At 40.6% G+C, this 14,130-nt stretch overlaps 1 protein-coding gene across 2 annotated transcripts; it reads left to right on the forward strand.

Annotated features, from left to right (window-relative positions):
- Positions 1 to 756: 756 nt before the first annotated feature.
- Positions 757 to 10,630, forward strand: LOC127010348 (methyltransferase-like protein 22). Of its 2 annotated transcripts, XM_050884293.1 has the most exons (7): positions 757 to 1,257; positions 3,897 to 4,043; positions 4,786 to 4,935; positions 5,050 to 5,235; positions 5,376 to 5,543; positions 5,652 to 5,751; positions 8,935 to 10,630. In XM_050884293.1, exons 1-7 carry the CDS (start codon positions 1,164 to 1,166, stop codon positions 9,140 to 9,142), a joined length of 1,053 nt encoding a protein of 350 aa, XP_050740250.1. In that variant the 5' UTR covers positions 757 to 1,163; the 3' UTR covers positions 9,143 to 10,630. The 2 variants fall into 2 exon arrangements, with proteins under 2 accessions (XP_050740250.1, XP_050740251.1); XM_050884294.1 differs by lacking the exon at positions 3,897 to 4,043 and having other exon boundaries at positions 769 to 1,257.
- The last annotated feature ends 3,500 nt before the right edge of the window (positions 10,631 to 14,130 follow it).

Here is a 14,130-nt window from a genome sequence, read left to right on the forward strand (position 1 = left end):
AGATATAGGTAAGCATTGGTTTAGTAATAGGGTGGTGGGGGAATGGAATAGATTCAACAATCACATAGTTAGTGCAGGGACGATAACTTGTTTTAAGAGTAGACTGGATAGCTACATGGACGAGGACGACAGGTGGCAGTGAGGTGGGTGCAGTAATGTGACGGCCTGACGGAGTACAGGAGCGTACAGTACGCTCGTGCCGAAGGTAAACGAGGATCAAGCCTCTACCTGTAATCCCTGAAACTACACCTCACCCTTCATGAGTAGTGGGGGTGATTCTGGAGCTGCCCTTTGTAAGTCACTCGGCCTCTTGCAGTTTCCCTGTGTTCTTATGTAAATAATGCGAATAGAAGAAAGCTCGGTTAAGATTCGTTTTAGTACCGTACGTCATTACCTACCTTATGAAACATCACTAGCTCTTCATATATATGTTCAACAATCATGGAAACGCTTTCAAAATCCAATTCAAGGACTATTTATTGTTGAAAATAGGGGATAATATTCACGAAAATGTAGCCTCCTCTGGCGGCGGTGCAGCCGGTGTTGCGAGAAATACCTCCTCGCAGAAATAGGTAGCATATACATGTGTGGAGTGGGGGCTGCGCCCCCCCTGGTTAGAAGGGGGAGTTCGAGGGGGGCAAAGCCCCCCGTTAGCAGGTCGTAAAGTTCGGTTGGAGTAGTTTAAATATGTTTCCCCCACCCTAAACCCTCTGCGAGCTATTTTGCGGCTGCGGCGGCGACCATCGCGGCCGCCGCCAGAGGAGGCTGCGCTTTCGTGAATATTATCCCCTATTTTCATCAATAAATAGCCCTTGAGTTGGATTTTGAAAGCGTTTCCATGATTGTTGAACGTTTGTAGAAAAGATATATGAAGAGTTGGTGATGTTTCATAAGATAGGTCATGAAATACTGGCACAGTACTAAAACGAATCTTTACCGAAAGCTCCCTCTATCTATTTATATGGTAGTACTGTAGGCGGCGTGGTCGAGGTAAGGAGATCTGATAAATATTGAACCCTTTGCCAAATCGTGCCCTCATAAAAACACCCCGAGCTAGGCACCCAGAGCCCCCGTGTAACCTTGACAGCACAGCCGGCGGTGGTGGTGGCTCTTGATTTCTCGGCGGGGCAGGGACTCGCCAGGCAGAAACTATAAGACACATCATGTCTGACGAGGAGGAGGAGGTGGTGGACAACACGGTGACCTCCGAGGTGCACCACTTCTCCAAGGAGGAGGTGCTGGACGCCGCGCGGGGAGGTGAGTGGAGGGCCTCAGCTTTCCCTTCATCTCCCTTTCGTTAATACCTTACGCTCCCTTTCTTCCTCTTCGTCTTCCTTTCATTACCCTCCACTCCCCGTCTTCCCCTTCATTTTCCTTTCTTCACCTTCCATTCCCTTCATTTCCCTTTATTTACCTTCCTCTCCCTTTCTTCCCCTTCGATCATTTCCCTTTATCTTTCCCTTCATCTCCCTTTCTTTACCTTCCACTTCCTATATATTTCCCTTCATTTCCCTTCCACTTCCTTTCTTCCCCTTCATCTTCCTTTCTTTCCCTTCATCTTCCTTTCTTGACCTTCCTCCTTTACCTACCACTCCCCTTCGTCTTCCTTTCTTTACCCTCCACTCCCTTTCTCTCCCTTTTCTCTACCAGCCATTCTTGTGTTGACTTTGTTATGGGTCGTATTATAAAACATTTCCAAGTTCAGATATTTCCCAAGACTTGTTGTTTGGGGCATTTCCAGGAGTAGTTTTATGACCCTGGTGGTAGATTGACCGTTCCTCTGTACCATGAACCTAAAGAATCGCTCATTAGAACCCGTTTGACCCCCTCTTTGATCTTTAAAAATAGATGATGTGAGAACTGAAGTGTCTTATAATACCGACTTATTATGTAACACTACGAGTCGTTGGGTACGTGACCTCGCTACCTCCAACAGGGGATGTAACCCAGCATGATGGCCTAATACGTAGCCTTTACACTAGACTATATAGCTGCAGTGCTTGCCCAGACTCGCAGGGGAGGTGACAGGGGAGACAGGTCTTGCATGGGGAGGGAAAAATAAAGCAGACTACTGTTATGTGGGGTGCTTCCTTCAGACAGCCCTGCCCCAGAGTGCTGGTGCTTTTGCTTACCTGCATGCCACAGTTTTTATGGGTTTAAGATCTTCAAAACGGCTTAACAATTTTCTTCTTACATGCAATTCTTAGACATTTATTTGCCTTTTATTCTTATTTTATTTAGGATCATTTTCAAGCAACTCTGACCAAGTAATAATGTAACCTAAACTAGATAGTAACAGGTCCCAGCAAATTGTTCTGCTAGTCTGACTAAATTAATTACTAGGTAGAACTGGGCACAGACAGTGGTGCGACCACTCACCTGCAAGCATTATTTTAAAGTTATTTTATGGCTAATTAAATAGGTCATTCCACATTGCTTTAGATAAAATTGCTTTCAATAGCTGCACAACAATATTCACAGTAAAGATTTGCTTTAGGTCCTTTTTTACAGAAGTTGGTAATTTTCCAAAATTTTGAGAGTAGAAATCTAATCGGCACACTTCAGAACCACTTGGTATTTTTTAATAAATGCAAGAGAGTAAGGTAAATATCCAGAATCAAACTGGCGGAGCAATGTCATCACCAAACTCCCGCCTGCAGTTATGCATTTTCTCAAATTTATAGCCTCCCCTGAAATATAGTAACCTACCACTGCAAAAATATATGATAACCAATTAACTTAAAGAGAGAGGTGTGAAGACAACTACTACGTGCAGAAAGCAAAAGTGGAAGACACTCTTAAGATACTTGGAAGATACTCACATGATTTTATAAGTTTATCTCGTTTTTACTCTAGTACATTAATCTGATAGTACCATGTGTCCATGTGGTTCTGGTGTGTGCTGGTTTGATTGCTACTCTCAAAATTATGAAAAATTACCTCCCTTGAAAAATTTATGAGACCTAAATTAAAGCTTAACCATATTAACCCTGCTCAGGTTTCACATATTACTTTATTTCTCTAGTTACCCCAGTATGTTAAACATACAAGATATATTAATGATGAAATGAAGTGCAAAGAACTCTTAAATTCCTGGACCAAAAAGGGAAAGGGTTGCCCAGAAAATTGGAAAAACAATAATAAGCTCATTGGAGTAAAAGCCTTTTTTTTCCAAGATCAATACTGCTGCTTGTGGAAATTAAAGTTGATCATGTAGAGAAATTATCAGGACAAAAACAGGTGTTCCTTAACTTTGATAACATAAGAACATCCTTTTTGTCAACCCCACAGAATGTATTTAGGAATAAATGAAGTTTGTTTTTGTTGAAATTCTCAAGTAAGGTTTTGTTTTACTCACCAAATTTGAGTTTGTATCGACATGCTACACAGTTCCAGCTTCAGTTTCCTTTGTCTGGAGGATACCAATGCTTAAAGTTTGTGTTTAGCAGCAACATCCTTAGAGATAGAGATGACAATATAAAATATTTTTTTTAATTTTAACGAGACGAGCATCAAGTGACAGTGTGACTATGAGCCCGGACAAAAAACTATGAGGAGCTTAGTGAAAGTCAATTACACCTTATATTAATACATGTGAGTGCATAAAAGCATTTTTAAATAAGTAAATGCTTAAAGTAACAATGTCTTTTAGTTGATGAAATTTAAGCTGGCATTGTAATGTAAATGAATATTTTATGCATACATTTATTAATTTAGGCCATGTAAGGTGGTGTCGACGTTGTTTCCTCTCACACCATACACATGCAAGTCTTCACCCTTAAAATCAGCATAAATTTATATTAATGCTGCCAGGTCATCTTCTGTGATCATGCTCACACTTGTCACTTGGTAACATGCCTGCAGTTGGAGGTTCAGTAGGTGCTGCTGACTTGCAGGAAAAGACAGCCACTTGACCAACACATCAGACGTAGGGACGCCAGTTGCCCTTGGCTCTGAGAGGCTTCAAGAGCAGGAAGATGAAGAGTATGAATGTTTATTGGGAGCTAATGGGCAAGTTGTTCTATGGAGTCCAAAGAGAGACAGTATGTATTTTGTTACTTCAGCTTTATTTTTTTCCTATAGATTTTATTTTATTTTTTTAATTTTTTTTAATGAGCCTTACTTTCATGGCAATATATTTTGAAAAGTATATTAAAACAAAATCAGAATGTAAACACAATTTGTCAGTAGTAGTAGCAGTAGTAGTAGTAGTAGTAGTAGTAGTAGTAGTATATAGTAATAGTAGTAGTACTAGTAATAGTAGTGTTGTCATTATTATTATTATTATTATTATTATTATTATTATTATTATTATTATTATTATTATTATTATTATTATTATAATTATTATTATTATTACTATCATTTGTTGCTGATATCATTTCAATGCTGGACTAATGTTAAACCACCTGAAGTGTTTATGTGTATTTAGTTATAGTGAAGTGATGCAAAACAAAAATTTTCATGTATATTACCGTAAATACTGTCGGTGAATGTTCTTTTTCTTTTATCTCTGTAGCTTGAAAAATTGGGCCTTTTTTCCAGTAGTACAATTGGTGTAACAGTAGCTCTCCACTCTTTGGTTACTAAAATATTGATTCTGATTTTCTTTTCTAAACACATAGTATAAGTATTTCCCTCATTTCATAAATTTTCTCACTGAACCCTCCACTGCTTTTGAGGGAAACAAGATTATGATGATGATGATATGATGATACTCATGTACATAATAAAAAGATAAATAAAGCAAGAAATGTTCACTATATATTACAATACCTTCCACAGCGGTGCTCTCAAGATTTGACTTTGTGTATCCTCCTTCCCTGCAAACCAGAGGCCAACAGCTCAGCAAAACCCCACAGGTGGACTCAGATGGTGATCTTGTGGTTACCAGGAAAAATGACCTGCACCTCCAGGAGGGTGTAGTCCTCATTGGTAAGCTCATCAACATAGAAAACCTCTTTTTTATACTTTCACAGTGAAGACATGATAAAGGCTTCAAACTGAAAATGAAAAATGACACCTTTAACACCCTTCATGTCTTTTCAGAGCACCAAAGTGCCACAACACTAGAGCTAGTGGGAGAGCAGGTTTGGAGGGGAGCTCTCTTCCTAGCAGACTTCATATTGCATCACCATGATATATTTAGAGGTGCCCATGTCCTGGAGGTTGCCTCAGGAGTCGGTCTCACATCAGTTGTGGCAGCCATGCTTGCTACAAAGGTTACTGTTACAGGTAGGATGTAAATATTTTGGTTTTGAATGAGACCATTAGATTGACGTGACACAGATATCTGACATGTTCATTGTCTTGTATCACAAATAGCAAAATTATTAGAGAATGACATTTCATAACTTTCTAAATTTCCTATCCAGATGTTGACAAAGGTGAAATATTGCCACTCATTCGTCGTAACTTGAAAAGAAATGAGGAGTTACTCAAGGCAAAAGTTGATGTGAGAGAAATTGATTTTCTCAACCACGCAACTATAGATGACCTGCAAGCTGACTGTAGCGATGTGTCCATTATCTTGGCTGCAGATGGTAAGGAACCTGTGCTTTATGAGTTATGGAAACTGCTTTATAGATAGATAGATAAATAGATATAGCATGCACACACACACATGAACTATATACCATATCTTCCCACAGTGGTGTACAGCAATCCCCTGACTGATGAATTCTTCAGAACTGTGCTGCGCCTCATGACTGATCCACCAGACAAGATGATGTATATTGCACTAGAAAAAAGGTGAAACTGTTTGCATGACTGGCTAGTGTCTGTTTTTTTTCTCAGTACTTTTATGATTAACAGCAGTAATTTTGAGTGGAAGTAGAGGAGGAGTATATAAAGAAGGTAGTATAACATATGAAGAAGTAAATCAAGCAATAAAAAGATTAAAAAAATGGAAAGGTAGCAGGAATTGATGGAATTACAGCACAAATGTTGAAGTGTGGAGGAGATGTAGGTAGTTACTAAATGGATGGTCAAGATCATTGCTGGGCATTATCGCGATAAGTAATCGCGATACTTTATCTCTGATAACAAAATCGGGTTATCGGCCATCCGCTACTTATTTAAATGTATATCGGTATCTTCGTTACTTTTGTAACCAAACTAGCGATAATCGCTACTTTTTTCCACCTCTCAGAAAAGAAAAAAAAAAACTTTGTCTCCCTACTGCACATGCCTGGCCCGGGCGCCCGGTGTTGTATGAAAAAACTTCGGGGTATGAAATATCTTCTGTGAAGAGATTTCATACTTAGATCATCAACATTGAAACACTAGGTTATTTTTTTTGTTACTCAAAAATCAATATATATCGCTAAACTCCTTACAAACACCACGATTTGACACCCATCCTAACTAGTGTGTGTGTTGGGGAAAGAAATTAAAAGGGGCTTCCCAATATGACTGGGGAGGAGGTGACTACAGGCATTGAGGGATGACTTATCTGCCGGCGAGGTGATGTCTTATGGCTCCTGGGCTGGGTGCTCCATTCACCGGGATGGTGAAGGTGCCGGGGGCACCCACTGTTAGCTGTAAGCCAGGCGAAGGGTATCAGATGACTAACTGTGGTAACCCTTATAAATCATGTGAACACTAATTTTAACTGGGAAGTTATATCCAGGGAGAACAGCGCCTACCTGTAAGCGGGGCGAAGGGTATCAGATGACTAACCTCGCCCAGCGCGGTGGGGGCGGGAGTTACCTCGTGAAGGGGGAAGGGGTAAGAGAAGCAATGGATAGGAGAGAGGGGGAGTGCGTGCCGCTGATCACCAGTTACCCTAACTAATAATTATGCAGGGAAGGTTATCCTTCGACGAAGGTTCGAACCTTTCTCATTAAGTTTGTGGAAGAAAACTAATGTCCAGACGTTATGTGCTCGTTTTGGGGGCACTACACGTGTCAACGTGTGGTTTTCAGGTTTTGTAAGTTTTCTAAAATACAGATAATGAAAATTTGAATTCATCTATGCTTTTCTATCTGAAATATCAATATAGTATTGTTTTTGCCTATCGGACTTATCGCTAGCTAGTATCGGAATTATGGATTTATATTGGGTATCGGTTATCGCCTATATTTGTGTCTCCAGTTAAGGAATATCGGTTATCACCGATAAGTTTTTTCATTATCAGTTATCGGTTATCGGGAATAAGGTTTTCTGTTATCATGCCCAGTCAAGATATGTGAAGTGGCATGGAAGGTGCCAGCAGACTGGACAAAAGTCATCATTGTCCCAGTTTACAAGGGGAAGGGCAGGAGAGGGGAGTGTGGGAACTATAGAGGTATAAGTCTGCTGAGTATACCAGGAAAGGTATATGGAAAATTCATAATAGAGAGGGTGCAAAGACTTACAGAAGAGAAAATCAGTGAAGAACAAGGTGGCTTTAGGAAGGGAACGGGATGGGTGGATCAGATATTTTCCTTCAGGGTGGTAGTAGAAAAAATATTAGCAAAAGGAAAAAAAATTATACACTGCCTTCATGGATTTAGAAAAAGCTTATGACAGAGTCGATTGGATGGCATTGTGGGATGTTTTAAAGATATATGATATGGGAGAAAAACTGCTTAATGCAATAAAGTCTTTCTATGAGGATGCATCTGCATGTGTCAAAATTAGTGGAAAAGCGAGTGAATACTTTGAGATAAAAGTGGGCTTGAGGCAGGGGTGTGTCATGTTACCATGGTTGTTCAATATTTATGTGGATGGTGTTATGAGAGAAATGAAGGACAAAGTTGGGGAAGTTAGAGTAAAAATGTACTCTGAGGGAAGGAAGTTGGTGCTGAATTCAATCTTGTTTGCTGATGACACGGTGCTCATTGCAGGAAATGAAAGTGACTTATAAAATTTGGTCAGTGTTTTTGATAGTGTCTGTAAAAGGAAAAAGCTGAAATTAATGTCAAAAAAGTAAAGTGATGGTTTGTGAGTGGAGTAGAAGTGAGGTTGTGGATTTTGTATGCCCATAAAGAGTGGGAATCGAATGTGAAAAAGGATTCAAAATAATTTTGAATGGTGAAGAAATGGACGAGGTTAATGAGTTTAAGTACCTTGGATCAGTTATGTGTAAGCATGGTGGTACAGAAGGAGAGATAAGAGAAAGAGCATTGCAAGAAAGAAAGGTGGTAAGGTCTTTGGGACGTATCATGAATGGCAGAAGTTTGAGCATGGAGGTAAAGAGGGATTTGAGAAATACAATAATAGTACCAACCCTCATATATGCAAGTGAAACATGGGCCTGGAATGAAAGTCAGAGGTCTAGAGTGCAGGCAGTGGAAACGAGTTATTTGAGGAGTGCATGTGGTGTGAGTAGAATGGATGGAATGAGTAATGAAAGTGTGTATGAGCGATTTGGAATGTGTCACGTGGGTGAAGGGAAGAAGTGTGGAGTGGTGGAAGAAGTGAAGCGACAGATTTTAAAGTGGTTTGGTCACATGGAGCGAATGTAGGAAAGTAAGATGACCAGGATGGTGTATGTGAGTGAGATAGAGGGAGGGAATGTTAGAAGACGACCTCCAGTGAAATGGAGGGATAGGTGCAAAAGTACGTTAAGGAAAGGGGGGAAAGATCCTTGAGAAACTTTGAGCAGGCAAGGAGGGAATGTATGAATAGAGAGAGATGGAAACTTCTGCCGTGGCCATCCCCTGGTGGGAGCTCCTAGGATCAGGCGTCGATGAGGTGTGTGTGTGTGTGTGAAATATACAAACTTAAATCATAGAAGTTCCACCACAGTTAGCTTAGTCAAGATGCGTTTGATGTAAAGATGTTGATGAATATACAAGTTGGTGATGCTAAAAGCTCTATTATATTTTTTAGTAGCTCAGTAGTAGGTAAAGTGAAATGTTAGTCATGTTTTGTGCATTGAAACAAATATAGTGTATTGTCTGTGTATTGTATTTATCTTTAGTATTGTCTTTATCTTGGTCTTTGCAGGTATGTGTTCACTATGGAGGACATGGACACATGTGCTCCCTGTTACGACTACTTCCTGGAGGGTCTGGAGTGGCTGCGTTGTCAGAATCTTGATCTCATTGACTGGACCATTGAGGAGTTGTCAACAGACTTTCAGCAATACTTTACTTATGAACGTGTGCGACATTTAGTGCTTTGGAAGATTAATTCAAAGCGTAAAATAATTTAAAAATATGGAAAACTGACAAAACTACAGTTTCATATTTTCATTTCATATTGTACAGTAATAGAAATATTTCATGAATATTTCATGAATTATATTTGAGTATTTAAAAAAAAAGTTTGTAAATTGTGATATTTGTACATTATTTACTATTTATATATAGGGAACTAATTTGATTGGCATATTTCATTAGCCAAATTTGATTTCCAAAAAGTCATTAGAATAGTGGAAAGCAAATAAGATATGGTCATTAGGATTACTTTTATTCATATTCCACTGATTGTCTCAAGAAGCCACAGAAATGTTTCTTCGATCTTGTGGGTCTTCCTTGTAGTGGAATAGGTCAGTAGAGTGGACAACCACTAGGGAAAGAGTTGGGATGGCAGGGCAAGGAAAACACGAGATGCTTCTGCCATGGCCACCTTATAATGGGAAGCTCCTGAGAGGGGAAAGCATATTGGAGAAATAGATAGACAAAGTGTGTTGCACAGAAATAGTTACGGGAGTCTCCCTCAAACATCTATTTTTTTTGTTTGAGAGAGTGTCTCCCTCAACTGTTTTTGCACACCATACATTCTTTATCTATCTATATGTCTTATACCTTTTCCCCTCTGAGGAATTTACCCTTTAGAAGATGGCCGTGGCAGAAGCATCTCCAATTTTCCCTGGTCCAGAACCCCCTCTCAGGACTCATTCACTCTGTTGGTCAATTTCACTGGTGGTCTCCCTGTGATGCCCTCTCCCTTTATCCTACCCTCATACCCCCTCTTCACAAAGTCATCCTCAGTCATTCTCATCACGTGTACAAACCATTTAAGAGTACATACCACTTTTTACACGTTTCAACCACTTCCCAATTCACTCCCTTTGCTGTTACACCCAAACCAATATTCTCATACACATCTGTATTACTTTCTCCATCCCATCTTGATACCACACACATCTTTTATGCAGCTCATTTCCATCTCAGATATTTGTGGTTGATGTGTTTCATTCCACATCCATATCTGGTGCATATGACAGACCTGATAGGATAATCAACCACTGAATGGGGGAATACGCCAGAGGTCATGTCTTGCTCACCCTACACCATCCCTGGGGTCTCCATGCAGGGAACTTTACTATACCAAGTAGGCTACCTCCCAGCTCTGTAGGTGCCCCCTTGGCCTCCTTCACTCAGGTTTGTCATTTTATTGAAACAACCCAGTGTGAGTCGACTTCTGGATAGTGAGCCACATATCCCTGTAGCTAGAGTTGGTATTCACTTACTATGCAGGTAATAGGACTCAATTAAGTCTCTTGGAGTAGTTACTGATTTTACACTGATTTCCTCACAAATTTAAATAGCTCTTCTGTACACATACTTTTTAACATAACCACATTATTTTTTTATTCCTCACCTCCCATTTTAAGAAACAGGTGACTAATAATGACAATAATGTTTTCTTACCAATATCTATTTATACAAGGTTGAATAAAAGTCACAATGTGCCATATTTTGACTCATTTCATCATACAAACGAGAATACTTGAGTAGACGTGATACAGACATCATACAGTAATATTTATAAAGCATTCTTTTTTACAATAACCAAGGCCCATAACCCCAGCTTGTAGCAGCCCTCATGTGTTTGTTTTCATGTTTCTGTAAATGCATTTTACACACTTCATTTTAATATTCTAATGTTAATCTAATGATTGATATTTTTCATGGCATAATATCTCCATCCGGTTGTAAAAATATAGATTTAAGGTAGGCCACTTGCATATTACCTTACCGAGGTGCCAGTCTTGTGACATCAGTGATCATGGACTTCCATCTCTCCCTGTCATCAGCCATTCTCACAACTTCTGCCACACTGTGTCTTCCATCCATGCCTTGTAGCAGGCTATCCATAAATTTAATTCTTTGACTTCCTCTTGCCCTTCTTCCTTCCACTCTTCCAAGCAAGCAGTCACTTAAAACTAACAAAAGTCCAGGACCCGATAAAATATATCTTATAATATTCAATTTTTAATATATATTGTTTAAATTTTATATAATTATATTTTTATTTGTGTATTTGATTTAATTTAATTTAATCTAATTTTTCTTTTCTTGGTGTTTTCTTTTTCACTATTTTCTGTTTTTCATCTAATTTTCTTGGTGTTCTTTTTATATCATCCTTTTTTGATGTTCTTTGGTCTGGATGAGCCTCTTTCACCCCAGAAAAGACTCACCCATAATTTTGGATGTTAGTCAGGGCCAAAAGGTGGATGATTTGTCTTACGTACATTCCTTTTTATCGATGTTGTGAATCCATATTATCATTTTTTGTTGTTCTTTATCTATATTTTCCTTTCTCTTTTATTCTTTTTCTATATTTCTCCTTTATTCTGATGTTTTTGTTCTATCCTCTTTCCTTGGTGTTCTCTTGTATCGGCTTTTCTTGGTGCTGTGTGCGGGTACTCATGAGTCTCCTTCACCCCAGAAAAGACTCACTCTTCCCAGCATACAACACCAAATGCCTTCTCCTTTTATTCGGTTTCTATATTCTTCTTCTTTCTGGTGTTGTTTCTGTTCTATCCTCTTGTTGTTCTCTTGTATCGCCTTTTCTTGGTGCTGTGTGCTGGTACGGGTAAGTCTCCTTCACCCCAGAAAAGATCCACTCATACCAACACGCAACACCAAGCGCCTTCTTGTATTCTGTTCCTATATCATTCTTTTTCTGGTGTTGTTTCTGTTCCATCCTCTTTTTCTCGGTGTTCTCTTCAATCGCTTTTCTTGAAGCTGTGAGCGAGTACTCATATGGGTCTCCTTCACCCCAGAAAAGATCCACTCATATCAACATACAACACCAAATGCCTTCTTTTATTCTTTTCTATATTCTTTTTCCTTCTGGTGTTGTTTCTGTTCTATCCTCTTTTATCGGTGTTCTTTTGTATCGCCTTTTCTCGGTGCTGTGTGCTGGTATAGGGAAGTCTCCTTCACCCCAGAAAAGACTCACTCATACCAACACACAACACCACACGCCTTAATGTTAGATTTTTGTCTTTTATGATCTTTTTTCTGTTGTTTTTGTAGAGATGACACGATCGCCTTCAGTACCTTCCTTTAACAACGTGTAATGCGCGTGTCGCTACTTAGGTCGTCTGGTTGGTCAGTACTGTCTTGCTGGCCCCACCCCCCTGGACCCTCGGGATCTCCAGCACCGCCTAGAACTAGAACGCCCCGGGGGAGGGTTGGAGCAAGACTTGCCTCTTAAAACCACCAGACGGGAATATTAAGTTAATCGAAAACACCGTGAAGGCGCGCGCCGATCACGGAGTTTGTCGGATCCGGGATGGCAGAACGAAGGGCCGAAGGAGCTAAGAAATGACCTTGGGATGGTTTTCGGGGCTGCATCCGTTTCCTTCTTTCCTTATTGCTTCCCTTTTTGCTTATTTTGCATAGTCCTTTTTTCATTCTCTCTCTCTCCCTCTCTCTCTCCCAAAATTGTAGTAGTAGTAGTATATATATGTATAGTAGTAGTAGTAGTAGAAGAGAGAGAGAGAGAGAAATTGGCGGGAGCAAGGGAGGATGCGCTGAATGGAACGAATTTTGAGCCGACCGTGGGTTGACCCAAGATCTATAGACAGTTGCTTGCTGCATGACGGACGGTTGGCACTTGTCGCGGGCGAGGCAGCATCCGCTGAACCGTAGCTACCATTGACGCCGCTCACGTTAATTGTCTTGTTGTAGGTCCGTGATTATTCTTGGGTATTACGCGCTGACGTCCCCAGTTTTCTTCCACGGTTTGGTCTACGGTCTCTTATTCAATATATTCGAGACAGCCCTATAGTCAACAAACTTCAGGGTTTCCCCCATCCGCCACCCGGGGGACGCGACTGGTAGTTTCTCTCTCTCTCTCTCTCTCTCTCTCTCTCTCTCTCTCTCTCTCTCTCTCTCTCTCTCTCTCTCTCTCTCTCTGCTACAACTTTCACGTTCCGCTTCACGGCGTGACAGGCGGGGCGTGCCGCGGGCCGCAGGGCCGCTCACTTCCGATCGCAGGATCAAATTGGGGTACAGTAAAAGTAAGCAGTAATCTAATTTTGGTGAATATTGTTTCGTATGTATATAAAAAAAAAGATGGAGACGTGAACAAGTGTACTTGTGAGGTGGGGTTAGTGTACCGAACGACGGAACGAAGCCGGAGTGCACACTCGTAATGTCTCCTTCACCTCGAGGGAAGAGGCAGCTGCAGCGTAGTTCATGTACGAAGCACGCTGACTCACTGACCTCTTCTGGTCCTTCTTCCATCAAGGGCAGAGAAATTTGCTACAATATCAGCCACTATCCCTGAGACTCTCTCTCTCTCTCTCTCTCTCTCTCTCTCTCTCTCTCTCTCTCTCTCTCTCTCTCTCTCTCTCTCTCTCTCTCTCTATATATATATATATATATATATATATATATATATATATATATATACACACACACACACACACACACACACACACACACACACACATAGAGAGAGAGATTACTCATGTAGCCCTATTTATTTATCTTTTTTTTTTTCTTTTTCTTTTTTTTGTATGGTGCCGCTTCTCGCCGATAAGTCGTGTGTTGCTGCGCCACAGCCCCGCTGCCGAAGTTTTTTTTAGAGGGGCGTTGTCATGCACCTGTCCGCCCTGACCACCTGCGTCACCTTGAAGGCCAGTCACTACTCACTAATGGTCATTTTTATTTCCTTCAGACACCTTTTCTATTGGAGGAAATTAAACATAAACGCTTTCTGTAATTAGTTTGTGCCTCAATTTCTGTGTATTTACTTTGCGTCAAGTCCCTTTGTTTATCTCGGTGGGCAGGCGAGATGGGTGCGTCTGAGCTCCCCTGGTTGTTGCGCAGGTGAGGTGCCCCGCCCCCACCGCCCCATGCAGCCAGCACGTGGAGACAAGAATATTACTTGGATGATTTACGTCACATTCCCTTCCCTCGCCCCGCACCGCGCTTCAGAAAGGGATGAGGATGCTTG

This window comes from Eriocheir sinensis, chromosome 43, assembly GCF_024679095.1.
Source record: "Eriocheir sinensis breed Jianghai 21 chromosome 43, ASM2467909v1, whole genome shotgun sequence".
NCBI classification, from domain to species: domain Eukaryota; kingdom Metazoa; phylum Arthropoda; class Malacostraca; order Decapoda; family Varunidae; genus Eriocheir; species Eriocheir sinensis.

Excerpts from the sequence above, each read along its gene's own strand:
- LOC127010348 (XM_050884293.1), top strand. The coding sequence starts at position 1,164 with ATGTCTGACGAGGAGGAGGAGGTGGTGGACAACACGGTGACCTCCGAG. Across the intron at positions 1,258-3,896 it reads GCTGGACGCCGCGCGGGGAG|GAAAAGACAGCCACTTGACC; the intron begins GTGAGTGGAGGG and ends GCTGACTTGCAG. Across the intron at positions 4,044-4,785 it reads ATGGAGTCCAAAGAGAGACA|CGGTGCTCTCAAGATTTGAC; the intron begins GTATGTATTTTG and ends TACCTTCCACAG.